The sequence below is a fragment of the Oryctolagus cuniculus genome, chromosome 6, assembly GCF_051225735.1.
Source record: "Oryctolagus cuniculus isolate XC-2025 breed Fujian yellow rabbit chromosome 6, ASM5122573v1, whole genome shotgun sequence".
Taxonomy (NCBI): Eukaryota; Metazoa; Chordata; class Mammalia; order Lagomorpha; family Leporidae; genus Oryctolagus; species Oryctolagus cuniculus.
The window spans coordinates 135,301,096-135,320,694 of record NC_142872.1 but is presented as its reverse complement, the minus strand read 5'-3'; the positions used below and the strand labels follow the sequence as shown (position 1 = coordinate 135,320,694).

The 19,599-nt window shown below is 35.7% G+C and overlaps 1 protein-coding gene across 3 annotated transcripts in view; it reads right to left on the bottom strand.

The window, feature by feature from the left end:
• The window catches only part of PKHD1L1 (PKHD1 like 1), a 200,319-nt gene that overhangs the window by 159,127 nt on the left and 21,593 nt on the right, over nucleotides 1-19,599 (bottom strand). For all 3 annotated transcript variants that reach the window (XM_070075409.2, XM_051843973.3, XM_070075410.2), the window contains exons 9-17: nucleotides 19,431-19,473; nucleotides 15,839-15,909; nucleotides 13,076-13,186; nucleotides 10,926-11,015; nucleotides 9,611-9,879; nucleotides 5,403-5,494; nucleotides 2,112-2,271; nucleotides 1,658-1,793; nucleotides 824-967 (exon numbers count right to left, since the gene is read on the bottom strand). In XM_070075409.2, the coding sequence (XP_069931510.2) occupies nucleotides 824-967; nucleotides 1,658-1,793; nucleotides 2,112-2,271; nucleotides 5,403-5,494; nucleotides 9,611-9,879; nucleotides 10,926-11,015; nucleotides 13,076-13,186; nucleotides 15,839-15,909; nucleotides 19,431-19,473 (1,116 nt within the window). The remainder of the gene's footprint in view (nucleotides 1-823; nucleotides 968-1,657; nucleotides 1,794-2,111; nucleotides 2,272-5,402; nucleotides 5,495-9,610; nucleotides 9,880-10,925; nucleotides 11,016-13,075; nucleotides 13,187-15,838; nucleotides 15,910-19,430; nucleotides 19,474-19,599) is intronic.

Here is a 19,599-nt window from a genome sequence, read left to right as displayed (position 1 = left end):
GATGAGTTTTAGAAGTTTAATTCATATAAACCTAAATTCTTCATCCTCTATTCAACATTAAAATTAACAATTTCATAAAAGGAGACAAACACTGAGATTATATTTTACTTACATGAATTTGGAAAATAATGATTCCCAATGAGTAGTAAATGCACACATATTCAGGGACCTGCTTTGTGGGCTAGATATACCAAATAGCCAAATTGTTTTCTAAACTTACCTTTAAGACAGAATGTCTACCTCAATATTTTCCAAAGTGCCTATGTGAAACATTAGCAAGAGGTTAATGGCTATTACTACGAAGGAAAAAGAAAGAGGGAGGTGTAGAGAGACCAAAGAAGTTTGCATTAAGCACAGAAAATATGGGCTTCTTACTGTAGGATTTCTCACATATTTTAATAATCTGATGAACTCTGTCAATCTGCAAGGAACAGTAGCAGTATTCAGTGTTTCTCATGTGAATTTGACCACCACATACTTTCATCTGGCAAGATTCAATCAAAGCAGTGTCTCCTGAACAATACTGGGTTACTTAAATACTGCCTTCAGAACCAATTCTTTCACCCATTTGTAAAGCATGCTATTATGTTAGTGCATTTGTACTGCATACACTGCTTTTCTCATGCATTAGAATTGTACATTCCTTGAAACACAACTAAAACTTAAATTACCGCCCATTTGATTTCTACTTCTTCTGAAACTGATAAAGGTTAGAAATCCATTTTTGTTTCTCTGTCACCTTAGAAAATCTATATATTTTAAAGTGGAGTTGCACAGGGCACAAATTTATTTCCAAGGAAATATAAAATGAAATACTGCTTACCTCTAGTTGATATAAAGGTTATCATGTAGATAAAGCTCTGAGAATTCTGTGTTCTCATTACTTGAACTTTGTCTGGTTTTATAGACCAGAGGTCATTTAAGGCTGATTGTAATATGAAGTCGGTAGCATCAGCAGGTATCAAGGCTTTTGAAGGGATTAAACAAACACAAGAGTTGAAATCTTTCCGATTACTGCACCTACTCCTTAAATTTCTGAAGCACCCTATGCTCTGTATCATATAAATTATCATTTAGAGAAATTGTGATCTAAAATTGGTTCAAGTTCAGAAATATTGGCCATTTAATAGGTTTGTGATTTCCTTGGGGACAGAACTCATATTTTGTTATTTCCACAATAATCACTGAGTTTGGTGAACAGCACTTGTCAATATTTACTAAATGAAACAATGAACAGAAATATCAAAATTATTTTTTTAGAATTACAAAATACAGAATGCGATGTTGCTTATTAATTAATAATGTTTCATAGGTCTGTCACTTAATCCATAAAATTGAGACATGCTTATTTCTCTGCAATAATGAATCAAATTTCTATTTTATTAACTTACACCTAAAAGTCAAAGATATACAAAATCCTTACATGCATTTAGATATGCATTTATAATTATCCTTATTTTAAAAAAACTATGAAATATGCCAGAAAACTATCTATATTACTGCTATTTTCTAACTGAGTCTGAAGCTTCTTTTTGTAACTCTTGCCTCTAGCATATCAGTAAAACCATATTTTTCAAAGAGTAGAATTTGAGTGGTCCACATATTTTATATCTATGGATGAGAAGAAATAACATCTCTTTAATTATTTATAACGTACCAGTTTTTTCCATGTTGTAGATTAATCTGTATTGGTATTGGGAGCATGAATTAGCTTCCACACATGGGCTGGTTATTACGATCTGCTGAACTTCATTAGCTGCACTTGCTGTTTCCCAGTGTTCCAATGTTACAACCTATTTTCCAATTTTAAAATAAAATATCTTTAATATATAGAAAAATCCATTTTAAAGGTATTACAATTCATCTATTCAATTTTTCTTTATTGCTTGATTTTACTGCAAAAGATATTTTTTAAAAAATATTTACAAATGTTTCTTATTAAGCAACAGCCTATTTGATTTATAGTACAAATACCCTAAGCTACCATTCAGTAATTGTCCTTAATTGTTTTCTAACAATATAATATTTTACCTAGTAAAATTAATAACCAAATAGTGCTCCTGTCTTTGGACATTTACCTTCTATAAAAAGGATCTATAAGCATAGCAAACCTGTATTTCCTGGATGATTGTTGACTGGGATTTGATAACTTGTTCTTCATTAATTGCATCTCCTGTTTGCTGCTCAGTATACACATTTTTATACTGGTACAGTCCAACATCAACAAAAGCACTTAATCTGTATTCCTGCAGCAAGATTTCTATATAATATCTGGAAAATATTAAAATGAATATAACTTCTTTTCAAGAACACATAATATTTTTCAATGAATAAAATAGCATTATATAAAAATTTCCCTTTAAATGATTTATAATATAGTGCGTTTTAATTAAAAGTTTAAAATATTCAAAGTTTCATAGTAGTTTGCTAAAATAAAATGAATTATGTAGGATATCTTATTAGTGGAGAGTTATTTGCATTCATGGATAATTCATTCATCTTAGTCAACAAATGTTTACTGAGAAAGGTACTATCCTTTATCCTCAAGACATTTAAAACAAAATAACACCATATATTACAATGGTAATTGACTGGCATACAACACAGAGAACATGTAGAGGTTAAATACTTTAATACTTGCATGTTCAAGAAAATGATAGGCAGGCTTAGATGCTTCACATAATTTATACCTGAATGGTTGTATACATCAGAGAGGAAAGCTCCTACTCTAGAGTTCTTTAAATTTGGATCCCTTTGTAACTTGGGGGACAAAATGTTGACTCCCAGGGCCAGCGCTGTGGCATAGCAGTAAAGCTACCGCCTGCAAACCAGCATGCCACATGGGTGCTGGTTTGAATCCCAGCTGCTTCCCTTCTGATCCAACTCCCTGCTAATGCACCATGGAAAGCAGCAGAAGATGGCTCAAGTGCTTGGGCTCCTGCACCCAGGTGGGAGACCAGGAACAAGCTGCTGGCTCCTGGCTTCAGATCAGCCCAGCTCCAGGTGTTGCAGCCACTGGGGAGTGAACCAGCAGATGGAAGATCTTACTCTCTGTCTCTCTGTCTCACTCTCAATCTTTCTCTCACATAACTCTGCCTTCAAATAAACAAATAAATCTTTCAAAAAAATGTTGCCTCTGGAACTTCTACTGATTAGAGTGACTATAGCCCTCCAACAACTAGAATGGGATTCACACTGAGTATTTGGATTCTTCAATCCTCTGCCCATTATCTAACCATGCACCCTGGATAAGGTGCTCATTGGTCAGCTGCTACAAGTGAATGAAAAATTCTTGCTTCCTCACCTATGTCTCTATCAATGTCAACATTCTGTGAAGAAGCCTGCAGGAATCCCCTCTACATTGTCACACATCATTGAACATGTATTCTTTTATATGAAAATAAGCATCCATAGATTGTGGAAGGCCCCGAGAGATACTTGTCATCTCTCACATGTCTAGGATAATATGGCTCTGCACAGTCCACCTGATAGAAGCAATACTGAGGGATAAACTATCAAGCACTTGGTTGCCTATGAAACTGTTCACCAGCTCTTCCAAACTGAGATGGCCAACACTAATTAAGGAGCAGGACTCAAAGAAGTACTATTAAATTATCTATCCTTACTCACAGTTTGAAAATATTAAGAACCCTCTGTATGCAAGACACTAAACTAAGCACTTGACAGACATTATTATGTTTATATTATTCTCTTTTTTCCTTTGAATAACAGAGGCAGAATTTAACGATTTAAAGATTTTTTTAAACACTGAGTAACTGAGGTAGAGGTTACAACAGAACAAGGTACAAAAAAGAGATACACTCAGGGATGGAACTCTCCTATCCAAGTAGAATGACCTGGTAATCTGAGCTAGTTTTGGAAAGGCTCTGGGAATCTCTGTGCAATAAACCAGCTAGAATGGCCTTGACTGCAGAATTAATTATTGTAAGGGAAGGTTCTACTGGTTTTGCAGGAACACAGAGGCCAGACAGCAGATATATTAACAGTCGCTTTGACTCAAGTTCTAGCCTCCTACCAAGCAGGTCCATTTAATTCATTCTCTAAAACCAAGACAACATCAGAAAATGCACTGATGATTGCAGTATTAATCAGGCACTCTACTTAACTTGAACTTGCTTACTAGTTATCTTGGCTTAAAAAAAAAAAAGAAAGCATTCAAGTATATTATATAGAGAACTGGAAGCAAAAGAAAGAGGAGAAAAGACTGGAATGGTTTTCCCATGTCAGTTCCACTGAGATCTCAGTAAGAAGATTGTATTTGATTGGTCCCAGGTTCCACTGATTTCAGTCCTCTCCATTTCCATCAGAATGGCTTGTGATGCTTTTGAGCATAATTTCATCAATGTCTGGAAAGGTAACATGATAGGAAGGGAGGGGAAAAAACCCCTCCCAACTGGAAGTGAGGTTTATTTGTTCAAACCTTGAATGCAAACCAGTCCATTTGCTTTGGCCAATGGAATATCACCAAATATCCATACAACGAGTATTGAAAAGTATGTGTGGCTTAGGTGTTGTCCTCTTTATTAAGGGTAACTCATCTCCTAATGTGACGACTGAGCTAGACCATCTGGAATGGCATCCCCGATATCTAAGTCCCAACTACGTCGGCTGGGGCTCCAGATATGTGAGATCCTCCTAGACCATCAACCCTGAACTAAGTTACCTAGGACCAAAAGAACTACCCAGCTAACAAAAAAAAAAAATTGTGTTAAATACTAGACACTTGTTTGAAACTACCAAAACTTGGAGTGGCTTCTTACGCAGTAAAACCTAACAGATACAAATGATAAATGGAAGATGAGCTTAATGCATCTTGTCATGTCCTCCATGTAACAAAGCCACTTTGAATATATCATCTCTTTTATCTTCCCATTTTCTGGAACCAGGAATGGCTTTTTGAATGGGGTTATATGTTATTTGGGTGCTAACCTCATCTGTCCTCTGGACTTGACACTTCTTGGCTAAATGATGTGCTCCTTCAGGGTAGAGACTGTATTTGAACATCCCTTGTATTTTATTTCCAGCACCTAGCCCAGGATGTGGGATTGTGTGTTGTTAATATGCAGTGGCATCAACTCATGTGGTTTGGCTCAGTGGTAGAGACAGAATTAGATGGGTGTAGTAATTGAAAGGTACTAGAAAAGGGCTAAAACCAGGATTAACTAAATTTCACACCATCACAACTTCAGCAACAAGTTTGATTTAAATGTCAAATTTCTCTGGTTAGCTAAATGCCAGTATTCTTAAAGTCATAGCAACAAAATTTAATAAAATTATAAATAATGAACAAATATATTAAATCAATAAACTATCTCCACACAAATAAAATAAAAATGTACACTTAAAAACACAATAATTTAAAGACAAGGAAAAAACCTTACTCTCTTCCTTTCTGAAGATAAATATCATCTGATCTTTGTGTTGGACTGGAAAAGTAACTGTTGGCATTGGCAGAATGATATGCAATCCTCACCTTATCCCCAGAAAGATAGAGAAAGAAAAGAGGACTTTATCAGTAAAAGTTACCAATATATATTACCAAATATAATTTCTGTCAGCATTAGAACTTTTAAGAATAGAAAAAAACAGACTCATAGTGGCTTTACCAGTTTGCATCCCAACCAACAGTGGGTTAGTGTCCCTTTTTCCCCACATCCTCGCCAGCATCTATGTTGGTAGATTTCTGAATGTGAGCCATTCTCACCTGGGTGAGGTGGAACCTCATTGTGGCTTTGATTTGCATTTTCCTGATTGCTAGTGACCTTGAACATTTTTTCATGTGTCTGTTGGCCATTTGGATTTCTTCTTTTGAAAAATGTCTATTGAGGTCCTTGGCCCATCTCTTAAATGGGTTATTTGTTTTGTTGTTGTGGAGTTTCTTGATCTCTTTGTAGATTCTGGTTATTAATCCTTTATCTGTAGCACATTTGCAAATATTTTTTTCCCATTCTGTCAGTTGCCTCTTCACTCTCCTGACTGTTTCTTTAGCAGCACAGAAACTTCTCAATTTGATGCAATCCCAATAGCTAATTTTGGCTTTGACTTCCTGAGCCTACAGGGTCTTTTCCAGGAAGTCTTTGCCAGTGCCAATCTCTTGCAGGGTTTCTCCAATGTTCTCTAATAATTTGAAGGTGTCGGGTCATAGATTTAGGTCTTTAATCCATGTTGAGTGGATTTTTCTCTAAGGTGTAAGGTAGGGGTCTTGCTTCATGCTTCTGCATGTGGAAATCCAGTTTTCCCAGCACCATTTATTAAATAGACTGTCCTACTCCAGGAATTGGTTTTGGATCCTTGATCAAATATAATTTGGCTGTAGATGTTTGGATTGATTTCTGGTGTTCCTATTCTGTTCCATTGGTCTATCCATCTGTTTCTGTACCAGTACCATGCTGTTTTGATTACTACTGCCCTGTAGTATGTCCTGAAATCTGGTATTGTGATGCCTCCGGCTTTGTTTTTGTTTTACAAAATAGCTTTAGCTGTTCTCCTCATGTAGGATCTCTGTCATTAATGTGCTGTACATTATGATTTAATGCTATAACTAGTACTCAAACGCTATTTTTCACTCTGTGTTTCTATGTGGGTGCAAACTGTTGAAATCTTTACTTAATATATGTTAAACTGATCTTCTGTATATAAAGAGAATTGAAAATGAATCTTGATGTGAATGGAAGGGGAGAGGGAGCGGGAAATGGGAGGGTTGTGGGTGGGAGGGAAGCAGTCGGGGGGGGAAGCCATTGTAATCCATAAGCTGTACCTTGGAAATTTATATTCATTAAATCAAAGTTAAAAAAAGAATAGAAAAATACAAAATGAACTCTGTAATTAACACACAATTATTCTTAGGTGTTTAAATTTAACTGAAAAGTGATCTCCGTTAAATATAAGAGTGGAAATAAGAGAGGGAGAAGATGTACAATTTGGGACAAGCTCAAGCTGACTTGTCCCAAATGGTAGAGTTAGAAACGTGCCTGGGGATTCCAATTCAATCCCATCAAGGTGGCATGTACCAATGCCATCTCACTATTCCAAGTGATCAATTTCAGGTCACAATAGATAAAAATGATAGGTCTAAGAGTCAAAGGGATCACATAAACAAGACTAGTGTCTGCTAATACTAACTGAAAGAACTAAAAAGGAGAGAACGATCCAACATGGGAAGTGGGATACACAGCAGACTCATAGAATGGCAGATGTCCTAAACAGCACTCTGGCCTCAGAATCAGCCCCTAAGGCATTTGGATCTGGCTGAAGCCATCAAAGAAGGAGGTACCTTTCTTTGAAGGGAGGAGAGAACTTCCGCTTTGACTATGACCTTGTCTAACTAGCATCGGAGTCGGCAAACTCAAAAGGCTTCCATAGCCTTTGCAACTCATGACAAGAGCCTAGGGAGATTACTGATGCCATAAACAAGAGTGTCAAATTGTTAAGTCAACAATAGGAGTCACTGTGTACTACTTCTCATGTGGGATCTGTCCTTAATGTGTTGTCCAATGTGAATTAATGCTATAACTAGTACTCAAACAGTATTTTACACTTTATGTTTCTGTGTGGGTGCAAACCGTTGAAATCTCTACTTAATATATACTAAATTGATCTCCTATATATAAAGAGAATTGAAAATATATCTTGATGTGAATGGAATGGGAGAGGGAGCAGGAGATGGGAGGGTTGTGGGTGGGAGGGAAGTTATGGGGGGGAAAAAGCCATTGTAATCCATAAGCTTCTGTATATTAAGATAATCGAAAATGAATCTTGATGTGAATGGAAGGGGAGAGGGAGTGGGAAAGGGGAGGGTTGTGGGTGGGAGGGATGGTATGGGGGGGAAGCCATTGTAATCCATAAGTCGTACTTTGGAAATTTATATTCATTAAATAAAAGTTTAAAAAAAAAGACTTGCAATGGAAAATAAAAATATATGTACTAGGAAAATGTTGTTAAAAGAAATAAAAAAAGACTAACAAAGCAAACAAAAAGAAGAAAATGTTATTGTTCAATAAAACATTCTGTTTGCACCGTGATGAATTTTGAGGGATTTATCCAAAATAGATCATTAGAGGTAGGCCTAAAATATGCCAAAGATTGTTAGGCATCACTAGAATGAGTGGATTTTGGGAATCCCACTAGGAATGACTGCACCATCTTTGGAGGAAGCATGTTGAGAAGCTATGGTAAATTGGGGTTCATAAATTATAGGTTCATAAATTACAAGTTTAAATAACTTGTGAAATTAGCTTGAAAACAATCTTGCCATATAAATTGAGTCAGATGTTATTTTTATTTGAACTATTAATATTTATGAAACTGTCCTAAGGAAATAATTCAAAATAAAGAAAAATTTAATGAACACAGATGTTCAATGAAGTATTATTGGTGGACATAAAAATTCAGAAGTAATTTAAAAACCTATCAGTACAGAAATAGTTATCTAAGTAAACCCAGGTTATGGCACACTATTCAATCATTAAAATGATTATTATAGAAATTATTTAATGACAGCACTTGATAATAATTTGTTACAAAAGATAACTATGGAATGGGATGTATGATTCAATTTATGTAAGACCCCCAAAACAAATATGTTTAAAAGACAGACTTTTATCTTATCACCAAGCAAATGTAGAATAATGAAATATTTTCATTATTCTCGAGATGTATTACATTTTTGTAATTCTTTCATAATAAAAAATGTTCAATTTAAAGGATACATATCAGACTGCCTGAAGCAGCAGCATCCCCTATGAGCTTCAGTTTGTGTCCTAGCTGTGCCACTTCTGATCCAGCTCCCTGCTAATTGTCTGGGAAAACAGCGAAAGATGGCGCAAATGCTTGGGCCCCTGCCACCCATGTGGGAGACCCAGAAGAAGCTCCTGGCTCCTGGCTTTGACCTAGCCCAGCCCTGTTGCAGACATCTGGGGAGTAGACCAGTGAATGGAAGATCTTTCTCTCTCTCTCTCTCTTTCTCCTCTTCTCTCTCCATAACCCTACCTTTCAAATAAATATTTTTAAAAACACAATAAAAGATGCATGTGTGTTTTTCTCTTGGAAGACAAAAATAGAGATGGGAGATAATTTCTTTTAGGTTCTAGGTTGTTTTTTTTTTTACATTATCATTTGTATCATGTGCTAAAATACCCAAGAACAAAATCATATATTGTTTCTCATAAATTGTTTAATATGGCCATTTGTTTGAATTTTTAAAAAGTGATGTCCATGAGGCCAGTGCTGTAGCATAGCAGGTAAAGCCACCACCTGTGGTGCCTGTATCCCATACGGGCACTGGTTCATGTTCTGACTGCTCTGCTTCCCATCCAGCTCCCTGCTAACACGGCTGAGAAAGCAGCAGAAGATGGTCAAAGTACTTGGGCCCCTGTACTCACATGGGAGACCCAGGAGAAGTTCTTGACTCCTGGATCCTGGCTTAAGCCTAGCCCAGCTCTGGCCATTGTGGCCATTTAGGGTATGAACCAGCAGATGAATGATCTCTCTCTATTTCTCCCTCTCCCTCTATTATTTGCCTTTCAAATAACTTAATCTTAAAAAATAGTGAGATCCATACAATGATCATCACACTATATGGCTTCCTTACCTTATCTTCTGGAAGTCCAGTCTGGCTGAAATAAATAGCATAACGGTCATCACCTTTGATGTAGAATCTATAAAAATCAGAATCTGGAGGCACCAAAAATCCACTGAAGCGAGCAACAAATGTGTCTTGTTCCATGGGCCAAACATGAGAAGCTGAATCTACCCGATGGGCACCCAGGTACCCTGGTGTTTTTTCATTATATCCCAGTATCTCTTCAAGATGCACTGGCCGACTATTATTCCATACCTCAAGCTTTAGGCCTCTCCCACCTAATGATGCAAAAGAAGCATTTCATTAGAATCATGAAGCAATATCTCCACAGGCCGTCTGTTTGGGTGATGGTTATAAATAATTATTTCAATTCACATTTTTAAAAATTTCTCAAACTTCAAGATTCAGATCATTTAATTACAGAGCCAATACCTTGATTATGCTTTCCAAGCAAACACTCAATACTTTTCTTCCTTTATTTTTTCTTTTTCTACTTTAGGATTCTGTCTCCTCCTTAGAATCAAAGAGAGAATATTCCCAAGAAAGTATACCTACGCACTATGGCCAGTGGAAAGCTGTGATTACGTTTTTTCCTAGTAAGTAAAGAGATGTTTCACTCTTTTTTTTTTTTTTTTTTTTTTTTTGTTCTTCGTCCTTGAAATGCTGCAAGAAGTAGGATCACTAAATGCTAGGTGCTAAGTCTGTCTGGATATGGGAAAAAACAGCTACGCCTCTTCAGCTGAATTTGGAGAAAAATGTGAGTACTTCAACCTTCTACAGTGGGAGCATTCTCAGATACATGCAATTTTCTTCAAAGTTACCCATCACAAATATCAAAAATCTTCCTTCCGCTGGTCTAAGGTCATTTTAAACAAAGAAGTGTAAGAAGCTGGCAAACTAAATTTATTTTGCTTCAACTACCAATCAATGAAACCATTATAAACAGATGTCGCAGTGTGTACAAGACATGTGGTATATACCACACTCAAACACAGAGCGTATCAGTGGCATCGGTGTCAATGCGAAAGCATCAGGGAAGTTTCCCTGGGCCACAAGCTAAAAGGAATTTTGAGTTACATTTGTCTCATTTCCTGTTCTCACTCACAGATCAAGGCACACAAGCAAGGATTTTTGCCTCTTCCATTTACTTCTGCACCAGGAGAAGGTATTTTTAAAAATCTCTACATAATCTGTGCAAAGGTCTAGTAATCATAACTTAAAGTACAAATAATATTTTTCCTGATGATACATGTCAATAATATTCCTTTTTTCTCTTCCTGTTTTTTTAAATATAGAAATAGCTATTCTCTCTTATATAACTTACCTGGATATACATTTTTGAGAAACTGAGGTTTGGAAGGTGTCTTGCAATATATATTATTTTCTGTGACACTCAAAATACCACAAGCTTGACCTACAGAGAAGCAAGGTAGGAAATAGTAACTGGTGAAACTTCAGAATGCAAATCTCATCAGCCTATCTAGAAGTACTTTTTCTACTAAAAAATGTTGCTTATACAACAGGCATAGTGGGGGAGTCTTCATTTCATTCCCACATTCCCACTAAAGCTTATCAATAATTAATTGTCATACTTCCATGAGGCAACATTTTCCTGGCAAACTATCACAAGCCAGAGAAAGAAAATTTTACAATTTCTGCAAAAAAAAATTAAGAATTTGATAAAACATGTCTTTGTAAACCATGTCATTTCCAGGTTCAACATGAAGCTTTGTAACTTGTTCTCAGAGAAAAGTTGCTGACTAAACACGACATGATGTTCAGATTTGCAAGTAGATGATCTTGGCCTTCTTAGGTAGGAAACGTGGTGGTTAGTCCAAGTTCTTTAAATAAAAAAAAAAAAAAAAAAAAAAAAAAAAAAAAAACCTTTAACTTCCACCCAAGCACAACTAATTTGAAGGTAAATTTTATGTTGCAGACGTCTTTGTGTGTGTCATGCATGGTCAGCCCTCAGTGAGTATTTCCTGGAATGGCATTGCTACCAGCAAAACGTTAAGTTAAACAATTGGAGGGTTTTTATGTTTTTGTTTTTGTTTTTGTTTTATTTGTTCTTTATTTGGGCCAAGTTTTATTTGGTGGCCTGGAATGTGTAAAATGCTGCACCATCTTTCACTATTTTAAAAGTCGTAGATTGCAAGAAAACTGAACTAGAAAACAGTAACTGGAAGTGTATTAAAACAATAGCCTTATTCTATTGAGAATAAAGGAAAGCTATATTCACAAAACATTATTTTCAAGAAATAACTGAGGATTCAAAATCACAATCCGATTAGCACATTGATGTCAAGAATATACAGTAAAAAATTAAAAAGTTCTCTTTGCATATCAATTGGATCATGGTCAAAGTTGGCATAATATCAGATCATAAAGCAAGTTATGCAAATTAAAAATATTTCCTATCCCTGGTTTTAATTTTTGAAAGATAAAATATGGTCAGAAAATACACTATATGAGTGTAAAATCATGTCATGTATACTATGTATATGGCCTAGGTTTTAATATTTATGCATGACAGACAGTAAGTATACACAAGGACAGGAACATTATTCCATAAATGTTAGATAAGGTTGCTTTACATTGATTCTGTTTCTGAATTCTCATTTCGGCTGGCTCATGAGCAGATTCCTAAGAGGCAGAGAGTACCCAAGCAAGAGGCCTGCAGCAGAAAACACATGCCCAGTTGCAGAAACAGGCAACCTGTTCCCCGCCTATCAAGGACCGTGAATGTTACTATGATGGAATGGGCTGGTTCCCACTATTACTTTCACAAAACACATAAAAGTGGTGCATACCCACAGAATCAAGCTGAATGTGCACTCGCAGGCAGATGACACAGTAAGTAATGCTCTTTCCTAGGCCAGTATTGCCTGTAACTACCCATGTACAGACAAGACACAATACAAGGATTCTTCAATAGTTCATGGAAAACAGAACTAAAAAATAAGCTTATTTTGGCAGCAAAAGAAATCTGAAATCTATGCATAGTTTTTCTTTTTTCTTTTTTTTTTTTTTAGTTTTTCTATAATACACATTTTTCCATGAACTTTTTAAAGTCACCTTATATATGTGAAATGTATCCCCAAAACACTATTTAAATTTCTCCATAATTGATAGTTAACTTATTTAGAAGCAACAAAGTCAAAAAGGGCACCAAAGAGCTCATTAAATAAGCATAAGTGTGTCCTTGGACCGCGATGAGACTGTGTTGACCACACCCATGATACTACCACATGGTGTCCTTTGGTGTCAACATCAGAGCCTAAGTGCTGCCCATAGGCTACAAGGGGAGACCCTCACTGGAAGATGGCAGTGATTGAAGCATCAAGACCCAGAACCAAATGCCTGTGCGAAAATGCCCAGCTGTAAATTGAAGGCATTAAGACTATTCTTACAAATTATTAGAGAACAAGTAGGATTTGTTTTTACACAGCAGTACATAGAAACCATGGAAAATACCTCCAACTAGCACTTTCACTGGAAAATCTGTCTGATCAAAGAAGCGCCCACTTATTGTTAGCATGGTGTCACCTTGAATGCTTCCTTTTGAAGGCGAAACTGAAGTAATCTCTAGAAGAGAAACACATTACACAAAATGTCATGAGTATTACACACAAACCGCAATACTCAAATTTCCAAATTACCTAACATAACACCTAACACAGTACAAGTAATGGACAACCAAATGAATCGATGAGGTGTCTTCTTATTTTGTCTCTGATACAAACCCTACAAAGAGGACCACACACACAGCTTTTATATAGAGCTACATTCCATAGGGATCAGGTGTTAGTGGTGACTGCTATTAAAGACCCTAGTAATGGGGAAGGAAAAGCAGAGCTGAGCATAGATATTTAGTTCAAGTGCAATAGCCTCTTTTCTTATTCACCCTTGAACAATGGAACTTTCTTACACTTATTGGCTATCATTTTATATGTACATTTTTCTCCTACAGTAATACATATAACTATGACTAGACTAGACTTATTATGTTTTTGAACATAAACAGTTTAGACATGTTGGTAAAATAGCCAGAATCATGACCTATAGCATAATCTTACTATAATTTATTCTTGCTAACTCAAGGTCTAAATATTCTTTTATGTGCGTTTCATGTTAAATACATTTTTAGAAAATGCTAAGATAAATCACATTTGATTGATTCTAAGGTGTACATTCTTCCTCTTTTAACATCTTTGAAATTTGGATATGTCCATCCCTCTTGACCTTGAATGTGTCTGTCCATCACTCCTCTTTCAGGAGGATTTGTGTTTGCTTCCAACACTCTCCTAGAGGTGCCAGCAGGAATCTGGAACACATCATGCTGAGTGAAATAAGCCAGTCCCAAAGGGACAAACACCATATGTTCTCCCTGATCGGTGACGACTGACTGAACACCAAGAGGGAAACCTGTTGGAGTGAGGTGGACACTATGGGAAATGGTGGCTTGATCAGCATAGCCCTGACTGTTAATGAACAACTAAATACATTATCCCTCTTAGTAGTTTTTTTTATCTGTTCTACTTAATATGACTGGTTTAGATCTGTAATTGATGCACAGTTATTCTTAAGTGTTGAAAATTAACTGAAATGTGATCCCTGTTGAACATGGTGGTGGGAATGGGAGAGGGAAGAGATGTATAATTTGGGACATGCTCAGGCTGATTTGCCCCAAGTGGTGGAGTTGGAAGCATACCAGGGGATTCCAATTCAATCCCATCGAGGTGGCATGTACCAATGCCTTCTCACTGTTCCAGGTGATCAGTTTCAGTTCACAGTTGGTCATGGTGAAGGGACTGGGAGTCAAAGGGAGCACATAGACAAGTCTAGTACCTGCTAACGCTAACTGATGGAGTAAATAAAGGGGAGAGTGATCCAACATGGGAAGTGAGAATCTCAGCAGACTCATAGAATGGCAGATGTCCTAAATAGCACTCTGGCCTCAGAATCAGCCCTAAAGGCATTCGGAGCTGGCTGAAAAGCCCATGAGAGTATTTCAGGCATGGAAAGCCAAGACACTCTGGCAAAAGATCTCTGCGAGTGAGATCCCAGTGGAAAGAACAGGCCATCAAAGAAGGAGGTACCTTTCTCTGAAGGGAGGAGAGAACCTCCACTTTGACTATGACCTTGTCTAAACAAGATAAGAATCGGAGAACTCAGAGGGCTTCCATAGCCTTGGAAACTCATGACTGGAGCATAGGGAGATTACTGATGCCATAGACAGGAGTGTCAATTGGTAAAGTCAACAACAGGAGTCACTGTGCACTTACTCCTCATGTAGGATCTCTATCCTTAATGTGCTGTACATTGAGATTTAATGCTATAACGAGTACTCAAACAATATATTTCACTTTGTGTTTCTATGGGGGTGCAAACTGTTGAAATCCTTACTTAATGCATACTAAACTGATCCTCTGTAAAAAAAAAAAAAAAAAAAAAAAAAAGAAATTATCAATTCCCAACTTGACTCTCACTGGGATTAAACATGACAATAGGTCTGCTCTGATTTCATCATCATTTTAAAAAATCATCTATTATTTTTCACTTTATGTTTCTGTGTGGGAGCAAACTGTTGAAATCCATACTTAATGTATACTAAGCTGATCTTCTGTATATTAAGATAATCGAAAATGAATCTTGATGTGAATGGAAGGGGAGAGGGAGTGGGAAAGGGGAGGGTTGTGGGTGGGAGGGACGGTATGGGGGGAAAGCCATTGTAATCCATAAGTCGTACTTTGGAAATTTATATGCATTAAATAAAAGTTTAAAAAAAAAAAAAAAAAAAAAAAAAAAAAAGAACCCAACTGGAAAAAAAAAAAAAATTAAATTATAATCTGTTTGAGGATTCTTTTGAGTCACACTAAAAGCATAAATCTGCTAGTATACCCACTGCATGGTTTAGACTTACTTCACCAAGGAGATTTTTTTTTTCTTCCTTCCTTGACCAAAAATGCTGAGACATACAAATTACTCTGCTAACTATGTTAGTCTGATGGATTTGTTTTTAAATCAATCTCATACCAAGCAAATAATTTTTGGGGTCCTAGATTAGTATAAGGGCTTCCTATTAGAATCCCAGTCTTAAGTATTCTTTCTTTTCTAGAATTCAAAAAATAATATAATACACCTTACAATCATTGCTGTCTTTGATAAATCAAGTGTATGCCACCATCACCTCTCCCCTCTATCTTTCATACATTCACAGAGAAAAATTTAACATACCTGCATATGTTTGAAACATGGAAATTTTATTGAGAGAAGAAACAAAATATGCCATCTGCTCTGGGAAACTCCTGTTTAAAAAAAATAGTAAAATTTCCTGCTTTAAAATAACCTTTAATTTAGGAATTTTTCTTTTTTATTTTAGTCAGAAGAAACATGTCAGAGTTTGTAATGGAGCAGGATGAAACTTTTGGAGAGAGATAAAAAATGTTCTATATCTTACTTTAGTTGTTCACACATGTATAAACATAACTGAACATTTCAAATATGTGCAATTATTGTAAGAAAATCACACTTCAATAGAGTTTATTTTAGGAAATAATATTGACATTAATAAAAGAGAGACAGGAAGACTGCCCTTTGTAATGACGGCTTTTCTGCAGACCATACCACCCTCTCTCCTCCTAGGACTCAGTTAGCAAAGTATTGTGCAAAGAGCTTTCAATCTATTACGTCATTTTATATTTACATCAACTACATGAGGTAAGTGAAATTTACAGAATTTATTTGTCTTACTCAAGATCACAAAGCCAATTAGTAGCAGAAACAAGAGCTGGAGCCTAGGGAAGTTTAAGTCCACAGGCTTTGCCCCGATCTAACTTGTATACCGTACAGGACTCCTCCTCTGACCACTAAGGTGTATGACAGTAAAAAGTATGAGAGAAAATTAGCAACAATCCATCAAGTTCAAAAACCCTTAATGAACAGAGAGCCTGTTCATATTTTTTGATACACCCTAACCCTTTCAAAACCTTTAAAAAGTAAAAAATCCTACAGATTGAATGATGTTCCTTTAATTTTCTCAATGGGCACGCAATTAGAAAAGTTAGGTAATTCCCATATTAAAACTCAAAACCCATCCAACATAATCACAAGAAATTGAACTAGACTCTAAAAGGATACTGCAACTCTTGTTCTTGGGACCACCAATGAACTCCACTGTAAGTCTAACCCAGGAACTATAATGTGCATTTGCAAGATTAAAGATTCTTTGAAAATATTTTATGCCAGGTTAGTTATTTAAGAAATTCATACTGGATTTTATGGGGGTTTTTTTGGTTATAAGCTTATTTTTCAGTTGATTTCTAATAATCTGAAACTATGCTAGGCCAACAATACTGTGTCTAGCCAGATCCTACATCTCAAAACTGAACTCTGCTTCTTAAGTTAGTGTGGCAATTGCTTCTTGAAATAAAATTTGAATGCAATTTATTTTGGATGACATGAAGGTGATTTTCACTAATTCACTGATAATGAGTAGGCATTTCACAATTAAGATAGCCTCATCTGAACCTTATCAGTTTGGAACAGCTGTTGTTTGAACTTGGGGTAATAAAGGAGAGAAGGTTGGATATTAAAAGAAATACAGAATGGGCCCCACATTGGTCTTTAAATGGTTTATTTGATAATCAAGAAAGCTCCTGAAATTTGTAAAATATGAATTTTATAATTTATAAAATGATTTTGAATTTTTAAAGTGCCATGTACTCTTACAAGTAGACATCTAATTAGTTTTTATTGTATTCTAAAGAATTATCTTAAACTCCTAAGAATATTATATAGAGTAACACAATTTCCTCGATTATGACACATAAATACAAAAGGAGAACCACTGGCTTAAAAAAGAGAAAAAATAGTACTATAAGTCAAGATCACAGAAAAAAAAATTTAATGTAGCATTTTGGCCTGTATTATATGTGAGTTTGCTAGCATTTTAACTGGGAAATTTCTGTGCATGTTAATGTAACCCATCGATTTATCTATGCTTATCAATCACATTCGACCTTGAACACTTAAACATCCTATTTTTGGATAATTGCTTTTCTGAAGTCATATGATGGATTTTGGTAATTAATAGCTTTCAGACAGATTTAGAACCAAGGATTCATTCTGCTTTTCACCTTAGAAAGAGTGATACCAAAAGCATAAAAGAACCATGTGTAGCTCAGAAAATAATTTAAAATTCAATAGTTACTGCTTCTAACATGGTTTTCTAACCTGTTCAGTAAAATTCTATTACCTACATTTATCTGTAAGGAGCTCATGTTCTCCTAGAGAAGAACTATTAAGTCATGGGATTCCAAGTCACAAAGATTTATCCTACCATTTACATTTCTTCTGCTTTGATTTGCTCTTGAATTATATTGTTCTTTGTGGTTCTTTTCTGGTCTAGATTGCTCTAAAATAGTATCCAGCCCAGGCGTCCCTTTGTAATAAATCTATTGCCTGCAGGTGGCTAGAATGAGACAGTCTCTAAATACAGCGATGGTGGATTTGAACGCCCTGGGATTGCGTTCCACACATGAAAGGGGCCAAATTTCATATTGTTTTGCAGTCTGTGAACACTGAACAGGAATAGCATCCACTTTGACTGCAGTATTGGCACTCTTTTCAAACATCTAATCACTGAGTATCTTTTCAGAGACAAAAAGAAATAAGACCTATATCCTATTGTTGATGGACTATAGTTACATTAGTATTGGATACTACATAATGTAATTTATTTGGATTTCTGTCATCCGGCTCATTTTCTCAATGGGGGACACTATGACACTTTGAGCACAGCAATTCATTTAGGCTTGGCACATCTCAGTTCTGCCCACTAAAAGCCATTAACATATCCAGTTACTGTGACAGCCAGAAAATGCTTCTACACATTTGCAAATGCTCCTGAGTGCAGTAATCCTTCCATGGTTGAGAATCCTGGATCAGAATGTCAAGTAGTGATGAGATGTGGTACTGGTGGCTGAAATCCTCCATCAGTCATGGCAGAGCACTGGAATGAAACGCTCAGGTCCTGGAGTTAGTCTGCATGGGTTTGCATCCAAGTGCTGCTTCCTGATAACTGAACATGCTTGGGAAAATTATCTAACATTCCTAAGTCCCATTTTCCCGATGGGTAACACGGGATGGATTATAGGACCTAATTTATAGATTCTTCTGGAGGAATACACTAGATAACGTACATAAATCACATAACATTGTGTTTCCTACTTCATTATTATCATTATCTATTATATAGTTTGCAACCTGTGTTGATATTTGCATAGGCTAATATTTTTATACAATTATAAAAGTTTTTTATGTATATTATTATGAAAAATGCCTGGAAACAAGCTATAGTTTTATTAAAAATTGCAAATATAAACTATTAATATTGGTATTAAGATATACAATTGAAAAACTATAACCACTATCTTTTACAATTCTGCCTTGATACCTTGAAAGAAAACCCATATCAGATAATATTAATCATGGGGTTTTATTTATTCTTATACTAGTTGAAATCAAAATTTAATTACTTAGGCTATAAAAAGAATTATAATTAAATCAGAAGAGCCATGAGAAATAATACTTTCCCATAAAACAGTCAAAGATTTTTTATTTGTTGTTTTAGTTACTGCTGTATTTCCCAACAATTGAAAGGTCATGTGTGAGGCACAAATTATGAGAGGATGATACAGCTCTTTAAATGTTAATTTAGGGAAATAAATTGATTAATTTTTAAAGTCTCTGCATCCAAAGCACAAATATATGCTTTATTTACTCAGTTGAATCAATTATGAAAATTATTATTTACAAAATGGCCTACCTTCCATAATCACTGTCTAAGATGAAGCTGACATTGTGATGACCTGGAATTAATTAAAATACACAATCAATTAAATTCCCAATCACAGGACAATGACTCTATGATACAAAGCTGATTTAGGAACGGAGAAAAAAACATAAAATCAAAATTCTACTTATATAATCACTTA